This window comes from Ambystoma mexicanum, chromosome 8 (genome assembly GCF_040938575.1).
Source record: "Ambystoma mexicanum isolate Mex_15411 chromosome 8, UKY_AmexF1_1, whole genome shotgun sequence".
In the NCBI taxonomy this organism is placed as follows: Eukaryota; Metazoa; Chordata; class Amphibia; order Caudata; family Ambystomatidae; genus Ambystoma; species Ambystoma mexicanum.
In genome coordinates this window covers 4,976,790-5,001,219 of record NC_090929.1, presented here as the reverse complement: position 1 = coordinate 5,001,219, position 24,430 = coordinate 4,976,790, and the positions used below count along the sequence as shown (strand labels likewise).

The following is a 24,430-nucleotide window of genomic DNA, read 5'->3' as shown; positions in this document are numbered from 1 at the left end:
ATTCTAAGCAGATTAACAAACATCAGAACATTAATTTCTCCAAGCGTGTAGACTCACAAGAGTGTAGTCCGCACCACTGTAACGGCATGGATATTTGTAACCATTTATGGAAATCATGGCATATGGTTTACTCCTTTTCACTTTTGCTGATACTGCTTGCACGGAATTGATTATTCTCTCCCTGGATTCTCATACTCGTACTCATAATAATCTTCATATACCTCCCTCACTTGTCCAAATGACCTAAAAATCCTAGCAACATCGGGCTAAATGTCTCTTACGTCCACACACTCTGCAAAATATAAGTAGAGCACACATTCTTTATCATTGACCAGATGAGTGCCACTTCCGCACCTGTAACATCTCCTGCCTTGAGTGTACTTAAGATCCGCTTTGGAAGGCGTCCCTGGTGGTGGCATGAAGTACTACATCACTGAATGATTCTTTCACGTTCTTGTCAGTTTTCTTTGAAGACCATTGTTTCTGAGAGCCCTCATCCAGAGCCACTTTGTGACTGTCACCACTGTTCCCCCGACTACAGTGCTTTAATGCGTAGCTCAGTATGTTCTATGTCTTTTACAATTTCAAGAGTTGGCTTGCGCTCTCTCCACATCTCCTCCCTGATTTTGTTGTCGATATATTTGATCATCAGTTGATCTCTAATGTGCTAATGGGTGTACTGACACTCGAGAGCTAAATCTCGCAAAACTGTAACAAATTCTTCAATGGACGCTCCCACTTTCTGTTCCCTAGTAGTAAAGGGGTAGCGTGCAAGTATGTTTTCTTGTACTTCGTAATGTTTGCCAAGTTTTTTTTATACTCTTCTCATATCGCCTCACATCTCCTGGGCCAAAAGGTGTGGGTAATTTCTGGAGTATGCTTTCGCCCGCTGACCCAAGGCAATGAAATAGTAGTGCCTCCTTCCTATCATTGGAATAACCGGTGCCATCTCTCCAATATGCCCATCGTACCCTGGGGTCTCCAGGAGATGGCAAACCAAACATAGGTCCAGGTAGACTGGCCATTTTACAGTGGTACTGGACCACGGCCCTAACAAATAATCACTGTGTTGTATAAATACCTGATGAATTATGTGATGACCCAAATGATTAACTGCCAGTGGCTTTTTTTTAAAAAAGAATTTATATGCTCACTTCTATTTTATTTCAATTAAAATTGCAGAAAGTCACAAAAATAATTAATCTTTTTATGTGCCTTTTTGGAACTGTTTTGCAAGCTTTTTTAAAAAGCCACAACACTGCTCTTGAACACCCTTCCGTGTGCCGTTATAATCCTTTACTGCTCTGTATTGTGCCGACTATTCCAGGTAAAGTGCAGAGTGAAACTACTTGCTTGCGGCAAACGAAAACAACTGCAAAGCACGGCAAAGGAGGGAAGCAAGAAGGCTGCACGCACAGCTTCTGGACCAGACTGGAAACTTCCTTGCACCCGCAGCTCCTGGGCATCGTCTACTGGGTCTAACGGCAGGAAACCCTACCTCCAGCGACCCCCATTAGACCTGCCAAGTCCTTTGGGTAAATTGGAGTAAGGGCGGTGAGTCGCGGCACAACTTAACAGTGCCCCTATCGCCATTATAAAGTTTGTGAAGAACTTTGATTTATGTTCCATTCCATTTTAAACATTTGTTGAAAAAGCTGCGCTATAAGCTAGGAATGGTGCTTTATTGAACTGTAAATCCCTTTTAAAGACTTCTGGATGAATCTTCCCACCCACAGGAACATTTCCTAACTTTGTTCCATCTTCTAAAGGTAGTTTGTGAACTATTGGGAAAAAAAACCCCGTTCAACGTACAGTTGAACCTGCTGGATTAATTTTTATAGTGTGTTTTGTGCCTATAATAAATTAGGTATTTTTGTACTTAGCTGTGTAAGGAGAATCATTGTGTATTTCACTGTGTGTTGTGGACACCTCGCCCCACTCAGCTCGCCCGAGACTTCGACTTGACCACTCTGCACGCTTATCTTGCTTGGTTAACTCCCAGAATTCCCCTGTTCACCATATCTAGGATGGCCTCCTAAAGTCTGTCCACCAGGCCAGATTTGAGAAATCCAAGGCCCACTAACTTTAGAAAGCCCTTAAGAGTGATAAGCATTCATTCACTGCCCTCCCTAGTCCATGTCACTTTTCTCATTGTCGACAAACACGATTTTCAGTGTCTGCTCTCGCTGGCAAATGAGGTGTCTATGCTTCTAAGTACTCTACTCTTCATGGAATCTAATACTCTTTACAGTCTCCGCTCTATCTGGCATCCTAGACGGTTAAGTCTGTACTCTCCCTGCAGCTCTATCCACTCCCTTGTTCTTTCACACTGTTCTTTCTCTCTCTGGTTGCTCGGCTGGTGTCTGTCACTTTATGTCCCACACTCTTACTCCCATCCCCATCTCTCCCCAGCCCTCCTCAAGCAGCCCACCCAACTCCCTGCCCTCTTTGGTCCACCCCAATCAGCCACACTCTTGCTTCCCGCTCACACAGCTCCCTTTTAGGAATCCACTATATACTTTCTCAAGCTCCCCGCTCCCACATTTGGCTTGCTGCAATGCTTTACCTGTTTGCCAGCTGAATGCCGCTCAGGGTGGTGGATCCGTCTCTGCTTACAAACAGCCGCAAGTTACTGTCTGCAAAAGAAATGAGAAAATAAGCATAAGCCATAAACAAAATGCTTTACACTGTGAAAGAATGCCAGGAAAGGAATCCGTTAGAGCACACTGTATCTGATGTGCTAAACCAGAAGCTCCCAGCCCGCCCTGGGTCTGGTGCTCGAGATGTTGTCATAGTCATGAAGACTAAGCACCTTCATGCAAGCTTGCACAAGCTACTGGGGACTTGCCATTTATTCCAGCCACTTCACAGCCTACATCATGACATGCTGCGCTGGCAGCTACCCCAAATAAGCACGGGTACTTGCAGTCCCCGCACTCCCTACATCCGTGCTGGAATCAGGATAAGCAAGCCCTCCACTCCCTTCATCAGTGCTGGAATCAGCATACGCAGCCCCCCACTCCCGTCATCCGTGCTGGAATCAGGATAAGCAAGCCCCCCACTCCCTTCATCCGTGCTGGAATTAGGATACGCAAGCCCCCCACCCCCTTCATCCGTGCTGGAATCAGCATACGCAAGCCCCCCACTCCCTTCATCAGTGCTGGAATCAGGATACGCAAGCCCCCCACTCCCTTCATCCGTGCTGGAATCAGCATACGCAAGCCCCCCACTCCCTTCATCAGTGCTGGAATCAGGATACGCAAGCCCCCCACTCCCTTCATCCGTGCTGGAATCAGCATAAGCAAGCCCCCCACTCCCGTCATCCGTGCTGGAATCAGGATACGCAAGCCCCCCACTCCCTTCATCAGTGCTGGAATCAGGATACGCAAGCCCCCTCTCCCTTCACTCCGTGCTGGAATCAGGATACGCAAGCCCCCCACTCCCTTCATCCGTGATGGAATCAGCATACGCAAGCCCCCCACTCCCTTCATCCGTGCTGGAATCAGGATACGCAGCCCCCCACTCCCTTCATCTGTGCTGGAATCAGCATAAGCAGCCCCCCACTCCCTTCATCTGTGCTGGAATCAGCATAAGCAGCCCCCCACTCCCGTCATCCGTGCTGGAATCAGGACAAGCAAGACCCTCACTCCCTTCATCCGCGCTGGAATCAGGACAAGCAGCCCCCCACTCCCTACATCCGTGCTGGAATCAGCATAAGCAGCCCCCCACTCCCGTCATCCGTGCTGGAATCAGGATACGCAGCCCCCCACTCCTTACATCCATGCTGGAATCAGCATAAGCAGCCCCCCACTCCCGTCATCCATGCTGGAATCAGGACAAGCAAGCCCCCCAAAACCCTACATCTGTGCTGGAATCAGCATACACAAACCCCCCACTCCATTCATCAGTGCTGGAATCAGGATACGCAAGCCCTTCATCCGTGCTGGAATCAGCATAAGCACCCCCCCATTCCCTGCATCCGTGCTGGAATCAGGACAAGCATGCCCCCCCAAAACCCTACATCCGTGCTGGAATCAGGATAAGCAAGCCCCCCACTCCCTACATCCATGCTGGAATCAGCATACACAAGCCCCCCACTCCCTTCATCCATGCTGGAATCAGCATACACAAGACCCCCACTCCCTTCATCCGTGCTGGAATCAGCATACGCAAGCCCCCCACTCCCTTCATCCGTGCTGGAATCAGGATAAGCAAGACCCCCACTCCCTTCATCCGTGCTGGAATCAGCATACGCAAGCCCCCCACTCCCTTCATCCGTGCTGGAATCAGGATAAGCAGCCCCCCACTCCCGTCATTCGTGCTGGAATCAGGATACGCAGCCCCCCACTCCCTTCATCCGTGCTGGAATCAGCATAAGCAGCCCCCCACTCCCGTCATCCGTGCTGGAATCAGCATAAGCAGCCCCCCACTCCCTTCATCCATGCTGGAATCAGCATACGCAAGCCCCCCACTCCCTTCATCCGTGCTGGAATCAGGATAAGCAAGACCCCCACTCCCTTCATCCGTGCTGGAATCAGCATACGCAAGCCCCCCACTCCCTTCATCCGTGCTGGAATCAGGATACGCAGCCCCCCACTCCCTTCATCCGTGCTGGAATCAGGATAAGCAAGCCCCCCACTCCCTTCATCTGTGCTGGAATCAGCATACGCAAGCCCCCCACTCCCTTCATCCGTGCTGGAATCAGCATACGCAAGCCCCCCACTCCCTTCATCCTTGCTGGAATCAGGATAAGCAAGCCCCCCACTCCCTTCATCAGTGCTGGAATAAGGATAAGCAGCCCCCCACTCCCGTCATCCGTGCTGGAATCAGGAAACGCAGCCCCCCACTCCCGTCATCCGTGCTGGAATCAGGATACACAGCCCCCCAAAACCCTACATTCGTGCTGGAATCAGCATAAGCAGCCCCCCACTACCGTCATCCGTGCTGGAATCAGCATAAGCAGCCCCCCACTACCGTCATCCGTGCTGGAATCAGGATAAGCAAGCCCCCCACTCCCTACATCCGTGCTGGAATCAGCATACACAAGCCCCCCACTCCCTTCATCCGTGCTGGAATCAGCATAAGCAGCCCCCCACTCCCTTCATCCGTGCTGGAATCAGGATAAGCAGCCCCCCACTCCCTTCATCCGTGCTGGAATCAGCATACGCAAGACCCCCACTCCCTTCATCCGTGCTGGAATCAGCATACGCAAGCCCCCCACTCCCTTCATCCATGCTGGAATCAGCATACGCAAGCCCCCCACTCCCTTCACCCGTGCTGGAATCAGGATACGCAGCCCCCCACTCCCTTCATCCGTGCTGGAATCAGCATAAGCAGCCCCCCACTCCCGTCATCCGTGCTGGAATCAGGACAAGCAGCCCCCCACTCCCTTCATCCGTGCTGGAATCAGCATAAGCAGCCCCCCACTCCCTTCATCCGTGCTGGAATCAGCATAAGCAGCCCCCCACTCCCGTCATCCGTGCTGGAATCAGGATACACAGCCCCCCAAAACCCTACATCCGTGCTGTAATCAGGATATGCAGCCCCCCACTCCTGTCATTCGTGCTGGAATCAGGATACGCAGCCCCCCACTCCCTTCATCCGTGCTGGAATCGGCATAAGCAGCCCCCCACTCCCGTCATCCGTGCTGGAATCAGCATAAGCAGCCCCCACTCCCTTCATCCGTGCTGGAATCAGCATACGCAAGCCCCCCACTCCCTTCTTCCGTGCTGGAATCAGGATAAGCAAGACCCCCACTCCCTTCATCCGTGCTGGAATCAGCATACGCAAGCCCCCCACTCCCGTCATCCGTGCTGGAATCAGCATACGCAGCCCCCCAAAACCCTACATCCGTGCTGGAATCAGGATAAGCAAGCCCCCCACTCCCTTCATCCGTGCTGGAATCAGGATACGCAAGCCCCCACTCCCTTCATCCGTGCTGGAATCAGCATACGCAAGCCCCCCACTCCCTTCATCCGTGCTGGACTCAGGATACGCAGCCCCCCACTCCCGTCATCCATGCTGGAATCAGGACAAGCAAGCCCCCCAAAACCCTACATCTGTGCTGGAATCAGGATAAGCAAGCCCCCCACTTCCTTCATCTGTGCTGGAATCAGCATAAGCAGCCCCCCACTCCCGTCATCCGTGCTGGAATCAGGACAAACAAGACCCCCACTCCCTTCATCCGTGCTGGAATCAGGACAAGCAGCTCCCCACTCCCGTCATCCGTGCTGGAATCAGGACAAGCAAGACCCCCACTCCCTTCATCTGTGCTGGAATCAGGACAAGCAAGACCCCCACTCCCTTCATCCGCGCTGGAATCAGGACAAGCAGCCCCCCATTCCCGTCATCCGTGCTGGAATCAGGATAAGCAGCCCCCCACTCCCTTCATCCGTGCTGGAATCAGCATAAGCAACCCCCCACTCCATTCATCCGTGGTGGAATCAGGATAAGCAAGACCCCCACTCCCTTCATCCGTGCTGGAATCAGCATACGCAAGCCCCCCACTCCCTTCATCCGTGCTGGAATCAGCATACGCAAGCCTCCCACTCCCTTCATCCGTGCTGGAATCAGCATACGCAAGCCCCCCCAAAACCCTACATCCGTGCTGGAATCAGCATACGCAAGCCCCCCACTCCATTCATCCGTGCTGGAATCAGCAAACGCAAGCCCCCCACTCCCTTCATCCGTGCTGGAATCAGCATACGCAAGCCCCCCACCCCCTTCATCCGTGCTGGAATCAGCATACGCAAGCCCCCCCAAAACCCTACATCCGTGCTGGAATCAGGATAAGCAAGACCCCCACTCCCTTCATCCGTGCTGGAATCAGCATACGCAAGCCCCCCACTCCCTTCATCCGTGCTGGAATCAGCATACGCAAGCCCCCCACTCCATTCATACGTGCTGTAATCAGGATAAGCAAGCCCCCCACTCCCTTCATCCGTGCTGGAATCAGCATACGCAAGCCCCCCACTCCCTTCATCCGTGCTGGAATCAGCATACGCAAGCCCCCCACTCCCTTCATCCGTGCTGTAATCAGGATAAGCAAGACCCCCACTCCCTTCATCCGTGCTGGAATCAGCATACGCAAGCCCCCCCAAAACCCTACATCCGTGCTGGAATCAGGATACGCAAGCCCCCCACTCCCTTCATCCGTGCTGGAATCAGGATACGCAAGCCCCCCACTCCCTTCATCCGTGCTGGAATCAGCATACGCAAGCCCCCCACTCCCTTCATCCGTGCTGGAATCAGGACAAGCAAGACCCCCACTCCCTTCATCCGTGCTGGAATCAGGACAAGCAGCCCCCCACTCCCGTCATCCGTGCTGGAATCAGGACAAGCAAGACCCCCACTCCCTTCATCTGTGCTGGAATCAGGACAAGCAAGACCCCCACTCCCTTCATCCGCGCTGGAATCAGGACAAGCAGCCCCCCACTCCCGTCATCCGTGCTGGAATCAGCATACGCAGCCCCCCAAAACCCTACATCCGTGCTGGAATCAGGATAAGCAAGCCCCCCACTCCATTCATCCGTGCTGGAATCAGGATACGCAAGCCCCCACTCCCTTCATCCGTGCTGGAATCAGCATACGCAAGCCCCCCACTCCCTTCATCCGTGCTGGAATCAGGATACGCAGCCCCCCACTCCCTTCATCTGTGCTGGAATCAGCATAAGCAGCCCGCCACTTCCTTCATCTGTGCTGGAATCAGCATAAGCAGCCCCCCACTCCCGTCATCCGTGCTGGAATCAGGACAAGAGAGACCCCCACTCCCTTCATCCGTGCTGGAATCAGGATAAGCAAGCCCCCCACTCCCTTCATCCGTGCTGGAATCAGCATACGCAAGCCCCCCACTCCCTTCATCCGTGCTGGAATCAGCATACGCAAGCCCCCCACTCCATTCATCCGTGCTGTAATCAGGATAAGCAAGACCCCCACTCCCTTCATCCGTGCTGGAATCAGCATACGCAAGCCCCCCCAAAACCCTACATCCGTGCTGGAATCAGCATACGCAAGCCCCCCACTCCATTCATCCGTGCTGTAATCAGGATAAGCAAGACCCCCACTACCTTCATCCGTGCTGGAATCAGCATACGCAAGCCCCCCCAAAACCCTACATCCGTGCTGGAATCAGGATAAGCAAGACCCCCACTCCCTTCATCCGTGCTGGAATCAGCATACGCAAGCCCCCCACTCCCTTCATCCGTGCTGGAATCAGCATACGCAAGCCCCCCACTCCCTTCATCCGTGCTGGAATCAGCATACGCAAGCCCCCCACTCCATTCATCCGTGCTGTAATCAGGATAAGCAGCCCCCCACTCCCTTCATCCGTGCTGGAATCAGCATAAGCAGCCCCCCACTCCCGTCATCCGTGCTGGAATCAGGATAAGCAAGCCCCCCACTCCCTTCATCCGTGCTGGAATCAGGATACGCAAGCCCCCCACTCCCTTCATCCGTGCTGGAATCAGCATACGCAAGCCCCCCACTCCCTTCATCCGTGCTGGAATCAGCATACGCAAGCCCCCCACTCCCTTCATCCGTGCTGGAATCAGGATACGCAGCCCCCCACTCCCTTCATCCGTGCTGGAATCAGCATAAGCAGCCCCCCACTCCCGTCATCCGTGCTGGAATCAGGACAAGCAAGACCCCCACTCCCTTCATCCGTGCTGGAATCAGGACAAGCAGCCCCCCACTCCCGTCATCCGTGCTGGAATCAGGACAAGCAAGACCCCCACTCCCTTCATCTGTGCTGGAATCAGGACAAGCAAGACCCCCACTCCCTTCATCCGCGCTGGAATCAGGACAAGCAGCCCCCCACTCCCGTCATCCGTGCTGGAATCAGGATAAGCAGCCCCCCACTCCCTTCATCCGTGCTGGAATCAGCATAAGCAGCCCCCCACTCCATTCATCCGTGGTGGAATCAGGATAAGCAAGACCCCCACTCCCTTCATCCGTGCTGGAATCAGCATACGCAAGCCCCCCACTCCCTTCATCCGTGCTGGAATCAGCATACGCAAGCCCCCCACTCCCTTCATCCGTGCTGGAATCAGCATACGCAAGCCCCCCACTCCATTCATCCGTGCTGTAATCAGGATAAGCAAGACCCCCACTCCCTTCATCCGTGCTGGAATCAGCATACGCAAGCCCCCCCAAAACCCTACATCCGTGCTGGAATCAGCATACGCAAGCCCCCCACTCCATTCATCCGTGCTGGAATCAGCATACGCAAGCCCCCCACTCCCTTCATCCGTGCTGGAATCAGCATACGCAAGCCCCCCACTCCCTTCATCCGTGCTGGAATCAGCATACGCAAGCCCCCCACTCCCTTCATCCGTGCTGGAATCAGGATAAGCAAGACCCCCACTCCCTTCATCCGTCCTGGAATCAGCATACGCAAGCCCCCCACTCCCTTCATCCGTGCTGGAATCAGCATACGCAAGCCCCCCACTCCCTTCATCCGTGCTGGAATCAGCATACGCAAGCCCCCCACTCCATTCATCCGTGCTGTAATCAGGATAAGCAAGACCCCCACTCCCTTCATCCGTGCTGGAATCAGCATACGCAAGCCCCCCCAAAACCCTACATCCGTGCTGGAATCAGCATACGCAAGCCCCCCACTCCATCCATCCGTGCTGTAATCAGGATAAGCAAGACCCCCACTACCTTCATCCGTGCTGGAATCAGCATACGCAAGCCCCCCCAAAACCCTACATCCGTGCTGGAATCAGGATAAGCAAGACCCCCACTCCCTTCATCCGTGCTGGAATCAACATACGCAAGCCCACCACTCCATTCATCCGTGCTGTAATCAGGATAAGCAGCCCCCACTCCCTTCATCCGTGCTGGAATCAGCATACGCAAGCCCCCCCAAAACCCTACATCCGTGCTGGAATCAGCATACGCAAGCCCCCACTCCCTTCATCCGTGCTGGAATCAGCATACGCAAGCCCACCACTCCATTCATCCGTGCTGTAATCAGGATAAGCAGCCCCCCCACTCCCTTCATCCGTGCTGGAATCAGCATAAGCAGCCCCCCACTCCCGTCATCCGTGCTGGAATCAGGATAAGCAAGCCCCCCACTCCCTTCATCCGTGCTGGAATCAGCATACGCAAGACCCCCACTCCCTTCATCCGTGCTGGAATCAGCATACGCAAGCCCCCCACTCCCTTCATCCGTGCTGGAATCAGGATAAGCAAGCCCCCCACTCCCTACATCCATGCTGGAATCAGCATAAGCAGCCCCCCACTCCCGTCATCTGTGCTGGAATCAGTATACGCAAGCCCCCCACTCCCTTCATCCGTGCTGGAATCAGCATAGGCAAGCCCCCCACTCCCTTCATCCGTGCTGGAATCAGCATAAGCAGCCCCCCACTCCCGTCATCCGTGCTGGAATCAGGATAAGCAAGCCCCCCATTCCCTTCATCCGTGCTGGAATCAGCATACGCAAGACCCCCACTCCCTTCATCCGTGCTGGAATCAGCATACGCAAGCCCCCCACTCCCTTCATCCGTGCTGGAATCAGGACAAGCAAGCCCCCCACTCCCTACATCCGTGCTGGAATCAGCATAAGCAGCCCCCCACTCCCGTCATCCGTGCTGGAATCAGCATACGCAAGCCCCCCACTCCCTTCATCCGTGCTGGAATCAGCATACGCAAGCCCCCCACTCCCTTCATCCGTGCTGGAATCAGCATACGCAAGCCCCCCACTCCCTTCTTCCGTGCTGGAATCAGCATACGCAAGCCCCCCACTCCATTCATCCGTGCTGGAATCAGCATAAGCAGCCCCCCACTCCCTTCATCCGTGCTGGAATCAGGATAAGCAAGCCCCCCACTCCCTTCATCCGTGCTGGAATCAGCATACGCAAGACCCCCACTCCCTTCATCCGTGCTGGAATCAGGATATGCAAGCCCCCCACTCCCTTCATCCGTGCTGGAATCAGGATAAGCAAGCCCCCCACTCCCTTCATCCGTGCTGGAATCAGCATACGCAAGCCCCCACTCCCTTCATCTGTGCTGGAATCAGCATACGCAAGACCACCACTCCCTTCATCCGTGCTGGAATCAGCATACGCAAGCCCCCCACTCCCTACATCCGTGCTGGAATCAGCATAAGCAGCCCCCCACTCCCTTCATCTGTGCTGGAATCAGCATAAGCAGCCCCCCACTCCCTTCTTCCGTGCTGGAATCAGGATAAGCAAGCCCCCCACTCCCTACATCCATGCTGGAATCAGCATAAGCAGCCCCCCACTTCCGTCATCCGTGCTGGAATCAGCATAAGCAGCCCCCCACTCCCGTCATCCGTGCTGGAATCAGGATACGCAAGCCCCCCACTCCCTTCATCCGTGCTGGAATCAGCATACGCAAGCCCCCCACTCCCTACATCCGTGCTGGAATCAGCATAAGCAGCCCCCCACTCCCTACATCCGTGCTGGAATCAGCATAAGCAGCCCCCCACTCCCGTCATCCGTGCTGGAATCAGGATTTAAAAGGCAATATTAGCCGTGCAAACGTGGGCACCTCCATTCTAGCACAGGTACAGACATGTACCCTTTACACAGCTATTAATCCAGTAAACATGGACTTGCTCGCAGGTATCTGGAGAATGCCATGAGTGTGCGCCGGCGCAGGGCGCTGCAGGCGCCAGCGGGGAAATCACCAGGACTGGGCGTATTGCCTAGTGTAACCCATGGCTCCCTGGTACAATACTATGTATTGAGATGCTCCCACTTTAAGATCAAACTAAAACCCTATCCGAGAATGTGTAGGTTATGCTAATATCAACTTAGTTTAAAGCGTGGATCAATCGAACCATAGCATGGGCATTTCATTTTAAAACGTGTAGTTGGAAGAGAAAAGGGGCTTTTTACTGTGATGACCTCCTGATATAGAAGTGCATTTGGATACAATGAAAGTGCCATCTATAGAATGGGACACGACGTACAGGCTGCGGGTTCAGAATTCACTTTCATGCAAACCGTTATTTTTATGCAAACAGTCTTTAGCAAGGAAACAACTGTGTGTACGCTTCGAAATGCACTTTAAGGTTTCGTGGAAAAAAACATGAATGGAATTAAAAAGGAGGATAATGATGACATCATAAAACGCCAACACTCCTTCCTTCAAGGAAAGGAGTGACTTAAAAAGAAGGGAAGCAAAGAACAAACGGAGCTGGACGAAAACTATCCTGCAAGATGAGCTCTTGCACACTCTGGAGGAACACTCACTGCAATGCAGGATGGGTCTGGCACACTCTGGAGGAACACTCACTGCAATGCAGGATGGGTCTGGCACACTCTGGAGGAAAACTCACTGCAATGGCACACTCTGGAGGAACACTCACTGCAATGCAGGATGGGCCTGGCACACTCTGGAGGAACACTCACTGCAATGGCACACTCTGGAGGAACACTCACTGCAATGCAGGATGGGTCTGGCACACTCTGGAGGAACACTCACTGCAATGCAGGATGGGTCTGGCACACTCTGGAGGAACACTCACAACAATGCAGGATGGGTCTGGCACACTGGAGGAACACTCACTGCAATGGCACACTCTGGAGGAACACTCACTGCAATGCAGGATGGGCCTGGCACACTCTGGAGGAACACTCACTGCAATGCAGGATGGGCCTGGCATACTCTGGAGGAACACTCACTGCAATGCAGGATGGGCCTGGCATACTCTGGAGGAACACTCACTGCAATGCAGGATGGGCCTGGCACACTCTGGAGGAACACTCACTGCAATGGCACACTCTGGAGGAACACTCACTGCAATGCAGGATGGGCCTGGCACACTCTGGAGGAACACTCACTGCAATGGCACACTCTGGAGGAACACTCACTGCAATGCAGGATGGGCCTGGCACACTCTAGAGGAACACTCACTGCAATGCAGGATGGGCCTGGCACACACTGGAGGAACACTCACTGCAACGGCACACTCTGGAGGAACACTCACTGGAATGCAGGATGGGCCTGGCACACTCTGGAGGAACACTCACTGCAATGGCACACTCTGGAGGAACACTCACTGCAATGCAGGATGGGCCTGGCATACTCTGGAGGAACACTCACTGCAATGCAGGATGGGCCTGGCACACACTGGAGGAACACTCACTGCAATGCAGGATGGGCCTCGCACACTCTGGAGGAACACTCACTGCAATGGCACACTCTGGAGGAACACTCACTGCAATGCAGGATGGGCCTGGCACACTCTGGAGGAACACTCACTGCAATGGCACACTCTGGAGGAACACTCACTGCAATGCAGGATGGGCCTGGCACACTCTGGAGGAACACTCACTGCAATGGCACACTCTGGCGGAACACTCACTGCAATGGCACACTCTGGAGGAACACTCACTGCAATGCAGGATGGGCCTGGCACACTCTGGAGGAACACTCACTGCAATGCAGGATGGGCCTGGCACACACTGGAGGAACACTCACTGCAATGGCACACTCTGGAGGAACACTCACTGCAATGCAGGATGGGCCTGGCACACTCTGGAGGAACACTCACTGCAATGGCACACTCTGGAGGAACACTCACTGCAATGCAGGATGGGCCTGGCACACACTGGAGGAACACACACTGCAATGCAAGATGAGCCTGGCACACACTGGAGGAACACTCACTGCAATGCAGGATGGGCCTGGCACACTCTGGAGGAACACTCACTGCAATGTAGGATGGGCCTGGCACACTCTTGAGAAACACTCACTGCAATGCCGGATGGGCCTGGCACCCTCTGGAGGAACACTCACTGCAATGCAGGATGGGCCTGGCACACTCTGGAGGAACACTCACTGCAATGTAGGATGGGCCTGGCACACTCTGGAGGAACACTCACTGCAATGCAGGATGGGCCTGGCACACTCTAGAGGAACACTCACTGCAATGCAGGATGGGCCTGGCACACACTGGAGGAACACTCACTGCAACGGCACACTCTGGAGGAACACTCACTGGAATGCAGGATGGGCCTGGCACACTCTGGAGGAACACTCACTGCAATGGCACACTCTGGAGGAACACTCACTGCAATGCAGGATGGGCCTGGCATACTCTGGAGGAACACTCACTGCAATGCAGGATGGGCCTGGCACACTCTGGAGGAACACTCACTGCAATGGCACACTCTGGAGGAACACTCACTGCAATGCAGGATGGGCCTGGCACACTCTGGAGGAACACTCACTGCAATGGCACACTCTGGAGGAACACTCACTGCAATGCAGGATGGGCCTGGCACACTCTGGAGGAACACTCACTGCAATGGCACACTCTGGCGGAACACTCACTGCAATGGCACACTCTGGAGGAACACTCACTGCAATGCAGGATGGGCCTGGCACACTCTGGAGGAACACTCACTGCAATGCAGGATGGGCCTGGCACACACTGGAGGAACACTCACTGCAATGGCACACTCTGGAGGAACACTCACTGCAATGCAGGATGGGCCTGGCACACTCTGGAGGAACACTCACTGCAATGGCACACTCTGGAGGAACACTCACTGCAATGCAGGATGGGCCTGGCACACACTGGAGGAACACTCACTGCAATGCAAGATGAGCCTGGCACACACTGGAGGAACACTCACTGCAATGCAGGATGGGCCTGGCACACTCTGGAGGAACACTCACTGCAATGTAGGATGGGCCTGGCACACTCTTGAGAAACACTCACTGCAATGCAGGATGGGCCTGGCACACTCTGGAGGAACACTCACTGCAATGCAGGATGGGCCTGGCACACTCTGGAGGAACACTCACTGCAATGTAGGATGGGCCTGGCACACTCTGGAGGAACACTCACTGCAATGCAGGATGGGCCTGGCACACTCTAGAGGAACACTCACTGCAATGCAGGATGGGCCTGGCACACACTGGAGGAACACTCACTGCAACGGCACACTCTGGAGGAACACTCACTGGAATGCAGGATGGGCCTGGCACACTCTGGAGGAACACTCACTGCAATGGCACACTCTGGAGGAACACTCACTGCAATGCAGGATGGGCCTGGCATACTCTGGAGGAACACTCACTGCAATGCAGGATGGGCCTGGCACACACTGGAGGAACACTCACTGCAATGCAGGATGGGCCTCGCACACTCTGGAGGAACACTCACTGCAATGGCACACTCTGGAGGAACACTCACTGCAATGCAGGATGGGCCTGGCACACTCTGGAGGAACACTCACTGCAATGGCACACTCTGGAGGAACACTCACTGCAATGCAGGATGGGCCTGGCACACTCTGGAGGAACACTCACTGCAATGGCACACTCTGGCGGAACACTCACTGCAATGGCACACTCTGGAGGAACACTCACTGCAATGCAGGATGGGCCTGGCACACTCTGGAGGAACACTCACTGCAATGCAGGATGGGCCTGGCACACACTGGAGGAACACTCACTGCAATGGCACACTCTGGAGGAACACTCACTGCAATGCAGGATGGGCCTGGCACACTCTGGAGGAACACTCACTGCAATGGCACACTCTGGAGGAACACTCACTGCAATGCAGGATGGGCCTGGCACACACTGGAGGAACACTCACTGCAATGCAAGATGAGCCTGGCACACACTGGAGGAACACTCACTGCAATGCAGGATGGGCCTGGCACACACTGGAGGAACACTCACTGCAATGTAGGATGGGCCTGGCACACTCTTGAGAAACACTCACTGCAATGCAGGATGGGCCTGGCACACTCTGGAGGAACACTCACTGCAATGCAGGATGGGCCTGGCACACACTGGAGGAACACTCACTGCAATGCAGGATGAGCCTGGCACACTCTGGAGGAACACTCACTGCAATGCAGGATGGGCCTGGCACACTCTGGAGGAACATTCACTGCAATGGCACACTCTGGAGGAACACTCACTGCAATGCAGGATGGGCCTGGCACACTCTGGAGGAACACTCACTGCAATGGCACACTCTGGAGGAACACTCACTGCAATGCAGGATGGGCCTGGCACACTCTGGAGGAACACTCACTGCAATGCAGGATGGGCCTGGCACACTCTGGAGGAACACTCACTGCAATGCAGGATGGGTCTGGCACACTCTGGAGGAACACTCACTGCAATGCAGGATGGGCCTGGCACACTCTGGAGGAACACTCACTGCAATGGCACACTCTGGAGGAACACTCACTGCAATGCAGGATGGGCCTGGCACACTCTGGAGGAACACTAACTGCAATGGCACACTCTGGAGGAACACTCACTGCAATGCAGGATGGGCCTGGCACACTCTGGAGGAACACTCACTGCAATGCAGGATGGGTCTGGCACACTCTGGAGGAACACTCACTGCAATGCAGGATGGGCCTGGCACACTCTGGAGGAACACTCACTGCAATGCAAGATGAGCCTGGCACACTCTGGAGGAACACTCACTGCAATGCAGGATGGGCCTGGCACACACTGGAGGAACACTCACTGCAATGCAAGATGAGCCTGGCACACTCTGGAGGAACACTCACTGCAATGCAGGATGGGCCTGGCACACACTGGAGGAACACTCACTGCAATGCAAGATGAGCCTGGCACACTCTGGAGGAACACTCATTGCAATGCAGGATGGGCCTGGCACACTCTGGAGGAACACTCACTGCAATGCAGGATGGGCCTGGCACACTCTGGAGGAACACTCGCTGCAATGCAGGATGGGCCTGCATACTCTGGTGGAACACTCGCTGCACTGCATGATGGGTGTGGCATACTCTGGTGGAACACTCCTTGCAATGCAGGATGGGTCTGGCATACTCTGGAGGAACACTCGCTGCAATGCAGGATGGGTCTGCATACTCTGGTGGAACACTTGCTGCAATGCATGATGAGCCTGGCATACTCTGGTGGAACACTCGCTGCAATACATGGTGGGCCTGGCACACTCTGGAGGAACACTCACTGCAATGGCACACTCTGGAGGAACACTCACTGCAATGCAGGATGGGCCTGGCACACTCTGGAGGAACACTCACTGCAATGCAGGATGGGTCTGGCACACTCTGTCTGGAGGAACACTCACTGCAATGCAGGATGGGCCTGGCACACTCTGGAGGAACACTCACTGCAATGGCACACTCTGGAGGAACACTCACTGCAATGGCACACTCTGGAGGAACACTCCTTGCAATGCAGGATGGGTCTGGCATACTCTGGAGGAACACTCGCTGCAATGCAGGATGGGTCTGCATACTCTGGTGGGACACTCACTGCAATGCAGGATGGGTCTGGCATACTCTGGTGGAACACTTGCTGCAATGCATGATGAGCCTGGCATACTCTGGTGGAACACTCGCTGCAATACATGGTGGGCCTGGCACACTCTGGAGGAACACTCACTGCAATGGCACACTCTGGAGGAACACTCACTGCAATGCAGGATGGGCCTGGCACACTCTGGAGGAACACTCACTGCAATGCAGGATGGGTCTGGCACACTCTGTCTGGAGGAACACTCACTGCAATGCAGGATGGGCCTGGCACACTCTGGAGGAACACTCACTGCAATGGCACACTCTGGAGGAACACTCACTGCAATGCAGGATGGGCCTGGCACACTCTGGAGGAACACTCACTGCAATGGCACACTCTGGAGGAACACTCACTGCAATGCAGGATGGGCCTGGCACACTCTGGAGGAACACTCACTGCAATGCAGGATGGGTCTGGCACACTCTGGAGGAACACTCACTGCAATGCAGGATGGGCCTGGCACACTCTGGAGGAACACTCACTGCAATGGCACACTCTGGAGGAACACTCACTGCAATGCAGGATGGGCCTGGCACACTCTGGAGGAACACTCACTGCAATGGCACACTCTGGAGGAACACTCACTGCAATGCAGGATGGGTCTGGCATACTCTGGTGGAACACTCGCTGCACTGCATGATGAGCCTGGAATACTCTGGTGGAACACTCCCTGCAATGCATGATGGATCTGGCATACTCTGGTGGAACACTCACTGCAATGCAGGATGGGTCTGGCATACTCTGGTGGAACAATCGCTGCAATGCAGGATGGGCCTGGCATACTCTGGTGGAACACTCGCTGCAATGCATGGTGGGTGTGGCATACTCTGGTGGAACGCTCGCTGCAAGGCAGGATGGGTCTGGCATACTCTGGTGGAACACTCGCTGCAATGCATGGTGGGTGTGGCATACTCTGGTGGAACGCTCGCTGCAAGGCAGGATGGGTCTGGCATACTCTGGTGGAACACTCACTGCAATGCAGGATGGGACCCTGTGGCTGCCCCGAAAGACTCACTGCAATGCAGGATGGGACCCTGTGGCTGCCCCGAGAGACTCACTGCAATGCAGGATGGGACCCTGTGGCTGCCCCGAGAGACTCACTGCAATGCAGGATGGGACCCTGTGGTTGCCCCGAGAGACTCACTGCAATGCAGGATGGGACCCTGTGGCTGCCCCGAGAGACTCACTGCAATGCAGGATGGGACCCTGTGACTGCCCCGAGAGACTCACTGCAATGCAGGATTGGGCCCTGTGGCTGCCCCAAGAGACTCACTGCAATGCAGGATGGGACCCTGTGGCTGCCCCGAGAGACTCACTGCAATGCATGATGGGACCCTGTGGCTGCCCTGAGCAATGCATGATGGGACCCTGTGGCTGCCCTGAGAGACTCACGGCAATGCAGGATGGGACCCTGTGGCTGCCCCGAGAGACTCACTGCAATACAGGATTGGACCCTGTGGCTGCCCTGAGAGACTCACTGCAATGCATGATGGGACCCTGTGGCTGCCCTGAGCAATGCAGGATGGGACCCTGTGGCTGCCCCGAGAGACTCACTGCAATGCAGGATGGGGCCCTGTGGCTGCCCCAAGAGACTCACTGCAATGCAGGATGGGACCCTGTGGCTGCCCCGAGAGACTCACTGCAATGCATGATGGGACCCTGTGGCTGCCTTGAGCAATGCATGATGGGACCCTGTGGCTGCCCTGAGAGAATCACTGCAATGCAGGATGGGACCCTGTGGCTGCCCTGAGAGACTCACTGCAATGCAGGATGGGACCCTGTGGCTGCCCTGAGAGACTCACTGCAATGCAGGATGGGACCCTGTGGCTGTCATGAGAGACTCACTGCAATGCAGGATGGGACCCTGTGGCTGCCCCGAGAGACTCACTGCAATGCAGGATGGATCTGGCATACTCTGGTGGAACACTCGCTGCAATGCAGGATGGGTCTGGCATACTCTGGTGGAACACTCGCTGCAATGCAGGATGGGCCTGGCATACTCTGGCGGAACACTCGCTGCAATGCATGATGGGTCTGGCATACTCTGGTGGAACACTCGCTGTAATGCATGATGGGCCTGGCATACTCTGGTGGAACACTCACTGCAATGCATGATGGGTCTGGCATACTCTGGTGGAACACTCCCTGCAATGCATGATGGGACCCTGTGGCTGCCCTGAGAGACTCACTGCAATGCATGATGGGACCCTGTGGCTGCCCCGAGAGACTCACTGCAATGCAGGATGGGACCCTGTGGCTGCCCCGAGAGACTCACTGCAATGCAGGATGGGACCCTGTGGCTGCCCCGAGAGACTCAACTGCAATGCAGGATGGGTCTGGCATACTCTGGTGGAACACTCGCTGCAATGCATGATGGGCCTGGCATACTCTGGTGGAACACTCCCTGCAATGCATGATGGGCCTGGCATATTCTGGTGGAACACTCGCTGCAATGCATGATGGGTCTGGCATACTCTGGTGGAACACTTGCTGCAATGCATGATGGGCCTGGCATACTCTGGTGGAACACTCACTGCAATGCATGATGGGTCTGGCATACTCTGGTGGAACACTCCCTGCAATGCATGGTGGGACCCAGTGGCTGCCCTGAGAGACACAAAGCAATGCATGATGGGACCCTGTGGCTGCCCTGAGAGACTCACTGCAATGCATGATGGGACCCTGTGGCTGCCCCGTGAGACTCACTGCAACGCAGGATGGGACCCTGTGGCTGCCCCGCGAGACTCACTGCAATGCAGGATGGGACCCTGTGGCTGCCCCGAGAGACTCACTGCAATGCAGGAGGGACCCTGTGGCTGCCCCGAGAGACTCCTGATGGGACCCTGTGGCTGCCCCGAGAGACTCACTGCAATGCAGGATGGGACCCTGTGGCTGCCCTGAGAGACTCACTGCAATGCAGGATGGGACCCTGTGGCTGCCCCGAGAGACTCCTGATGGGACCCTGTGGCTGCCCCGAGAGACTCACTGCAATGCAGGATGGGACCCTGTGGCTGCCCCGAGAGACTCACTGCAATGCAGGATGGGACCCTGTGGCTGCCCCGAGAGACTCACTGCAATGCAGGATGGGTCCCTGTGGCTGCCCAGAGACACTCACTGCAATGCAGGATGGGACCCTATGGCTGCCCCGAAACACTCACTGCAATGCAGGATGGGACCCTGTGGCTGCCCTGAGTATTGCATGATGGGACCCTGTGGCTACCCTGAGAGACTCACTGCAATGCAGGATGGGACCCTGTGGCTGCCCTGAGAGACTCACAGCAATGCAGGATGGGACCCTGTGGCTGCCCCGAGAGACTCACTGCAATTCAGGATGGGACCCTGTGGGTGCCCCGAGAGACTCACTGCAATGCAGAATGTGACTCCGTGGCTGCCCCGGGAGACTCACTGCAATGCAGGATGGGACCCTGTGGCTGCCCCAAGAGACTCACTGCAATGCAGGATGGGACCCTGTGGCTGCCCCGAGAGACTCACTGCAATGCATGATGGGACCCTGTGGCTGCCCCGAGAGACTCACTGCAATGCATGATGGGACCCAGTGGCTGCCCTGAGCAATGCAGGATGGGACCCAGTGGCTGCCCTGAACCATGCATGGTGGGACCCAGTGGCTGCCCTGAGAGACTCACTGCAATGCATGATGGGACCCTGTGGCTGCCCTGAGAGACTCACTGCAATGCAGGATGGGACCCTGTGGCTGCCCCGAGAGACTCACTGCAATGCAGGATGGGACCCTGTGGCTGCCCCGAGAGACTCACTGCAATGCAGGATGGGACCCTGTGGCTGCCCCAAGAGACTCACTGCAATGCAGGATGGGACCCTGTGGCTGCCCCGAGAGACTCGCTGCAATGCAGGATGGGGCCCTGTGGCTGCCCCAAGAGACTCACTGCAATGCATGATGGGACCCTGTGGCTGCCTTGAGCAATGCATGATGGGACCCTGTGGCTGCCCTGAGAGACTCACTGCAATGCAGGATGGGACCCTGTGGCTGCCCCGAGAGACTCACTGCAATACAGGATTGGACCCTGTGGCTGCCCTGAGAGACTCACTGCAATGCATGATGGGACCCTGTGGCTGCCCTGAGCAATGCATGATGGGACCCTGTGGCTGCCCCGAGAGACTCACTGCAATGCAGGATGTGACCCTGTGGCTGCCCTGAGAGACTCACTGCAATGCAGGATGGGACCCTGTGGCTGTCCTGAGAGAGTCACTGCAATACAGGATGGGACCCTGTGGCTGCCCCGAGAGACTCACTGCAATGCAGGATGGGTCTGGCATACTCTGGTGGAACACTCGCTGCAATGCAGGATGGGTCTGGCATACTCTGGTGGAACACTCGCTGCAATGCAGGATGGGCCTGGCATACTCTGGCGGAACACTCGCTGCAATGCATGATGGGTCTGGCATACTCTGGTGGAACACTCCCTGCAATGCATGGTGGGACCCAGTGGCTGCCCTGAGAGACACAAAGCAATGCATGATGGGACCCTGTGGCTGCCCTGAGAGACTCACTGCAATGCATGATGGGACCCTGTGGCTGCCCCGAGAGACTCACTGCAATGCAGGATGGGACCCTGTGGCTGCCCCGAGAGACTCACTGCAAAGCAGGATGGGAACGTGTGGCTGCCCCGAGAGACTCACTGCAATGCAGGATGGGACCCTGTGGCTGCCCCGAGAGACTCACTGCAATGCAGGATGGGACCCTGTGGCTGCCCCGAGAGACTCACTGCAATGCAGGATGGGACCCTGTGGCTGCCCCGAGAGACTCACTGCAATGCATGATGGGACCCTGTGGCTGCCCCGAGAGACTCAACTGCAATGCAGGATGGGTCTGGCATAGTCTGGTGGAACACTCGCTGCAATGCAGGATGGGCCTGGCATACTCTGGTGGAACACTCCCTGAAATGCATGATGGGACCCAGTGGCTGCCCTGAGAGACACAAAGCAATGCATGATGGGTCTGGCATAGTCTGGTGGAACACTCGCTGCAATGCAGGATGGGCCTGGCCTATTCTGGTGGAACACTCGCTGCAATGCATGATGGGTCTGGCATACTCTGGTGGAACACCCGCTGCAATGCATGATGGGCCTGGCATACTCTGGTGGAACACTCACTGCAATGCATGATGGGTCTGGCATACTCTGGTGGAACACTCCCTGCAATGCATGGTGGGACCCATTGGCTGCCCTGAGAGACACAAAGCAATGCATGATGGGACCCTGTGGCTGCCCTGAGAGACTCACTGCAATGCATGATGGGACCCTGTGGCTGCCCCGCGAGACTCACTGCAATGCAGGATGGGACCCTGTGGCTGCCCTGCGAGACTCACTGCAATGCAGGATGGGACCCTGTGGCTGCCCCGAGGGACTCACTGCAATGCAGGATGGGACCCTGTGGCTGCCCCGAGAGACTCCTGATGGGACCCTGTGGCTGCCCCGAGAGACTCACTGCAATGCAGGATGGGACCCTGTGGCTGCCCCGAGAGACTCACTGCAATGCAGGATGGGACCCTGTGGCTGCCCCGAGAGACTCACTGCAATGCAGGATGGGACCCTGTGGCTGCCCAGAGAGACTCACTGCAATGCAGGATGGGACCCTGTGGCTGCCCAGAGAGACTCACTGCAATGCTTGATGGGACCCTGTGGCTGCCCTGAGCAATGCAGGATGGGACCCTGTGGCTGCCCAGAGAGACTCACTGAAATGCAGGATGGGACCCTATGGCTTCCCCGAGACTCACTGCAATGCAGGATGGGACCCTGTGGCTGCCCCGAGAGACTCACTGCAATGCAGGATGAGACCCTATGGCTGCCCCGAAACACTCACTGCAATGCAGGATGGGACCCTGTGGCTGCCCTGAGTATTGCATGATGGGACCCTGTGGCTACCCCGAGAGACTCACTGCAATGCAGGATGGGACCCTGTGGCTGCCCTGAGAGACTCACAGCAATGCAGGATGGGACCCTGTGGCTGCCCCGAGAGACTCACTGCAATTCAGGATGGGACCCTGTGGGTGCCCCGAGAGACTCACTGCAATGCAGAATGTGACTCCGTGGCTGCCCCGAGAGACTCACTGCAATGCAGGATGGGACCCTGTGGCTGCCCCAAGAGACTCACTGCAATGCAGGATGGGACCCTGTGGCTGCCCCGAGAGACTCACTGCAATGCATGATGGGACCCTGTGGCTGCCCCGAGAGACTCACTGCAATGCATGATGGGACCCAGTGGCTGCCCTGAGCAATGCAGGATGGGACCCAGTGGCTGCCCTGAACCATGCATGGTGGGACCCAGTGGCTGCCCTGAGAGACTCACTGCAATGCATGATGGGACCCTGTGGCTGCCCCGAGAGACTCACTGCAATGCAGGATGGGACCCTGTGGCTGCCCCGAGAGACTCACTGCAATGCAGGATGGGACCCTGTGGCTGCCCCGAGAGACTCACTGCAATGCATGATGGAACCCTGTGGCTGCCCTGAGCAATGCATGATGGGACCCTTTGGCTGCCCTGAGAGACTCACTGCAATGCAGGATGGGACCCTGTGACTGCCCCGAGAGACTCACTGCAATAGAGGATTGGACCCTGTGGCTGCCCTGAGAGACTCACTGCAATGCATGATGGGACCCTGTGGCTGCCCTGAGCAATGCATGATGGCACCCTGTGGCTGCCCTGACAGACTCACTGCAATGCAGGATGGGACCCTGTGGCTGCCCTGAGAGACTCACTACAATGCAGTATGAGACCCTGTGGCTGCCCCGAGAGACTCACTGCAATGCAGGATGGGACCCTGTGGCTGCCCCAAGAGACTCACTGCAATGCAGGATGGGACCCTGTGGCTGCCCCGAGAGACTCACTGCAATGCAGGATGGGGCCCTGTGGCTGCCCCAAGAGACTCACTGCAATGCATGATGGGACCCTGTGGCTGCCTTGAGCAATGCATGATGGGACCCTGTGGCTGCCCTGAGAGACTCACTGCAATGCAGGATGGGACCCTGTGGCTGCCCCGAGAGACTCACTGCAATACAGGATTGGACCCTGTGGCTGCCCTGAGAGACTCACTGCAATGCACGATGGGACCCTGTGGCTGCCCTGAGCAATGCATGATGGGACCCTGTGGCTGCC

The 24,430-nt window shown here is 55.9% G+C and overlaps 1 protein-coding gene across 1 annotated transcript in view; it reads right to left on the bottom strand.

Annotated features, from left to right (window-relative positions):
* The window catches only part of EEIG1 (estrogen-induced osteoclastogenesis regulator 1), a 662,295-nt gene that overhangs the window by 52,859 nt on the left and 585,006 nt on the right, over positions 1-24,430 (bottom strand). Inside the window, exon 11 of the mRNA XM_069609104.1 lies at positions 2,567-2,636. Within this exon, the coding sequence (XP_069465205.1) occupies positions 2,567-2,636 (70 nt within the window). The remainder of the gene's footprint in view (positions 1-2,566; positions 2,637-24,430) is intronic.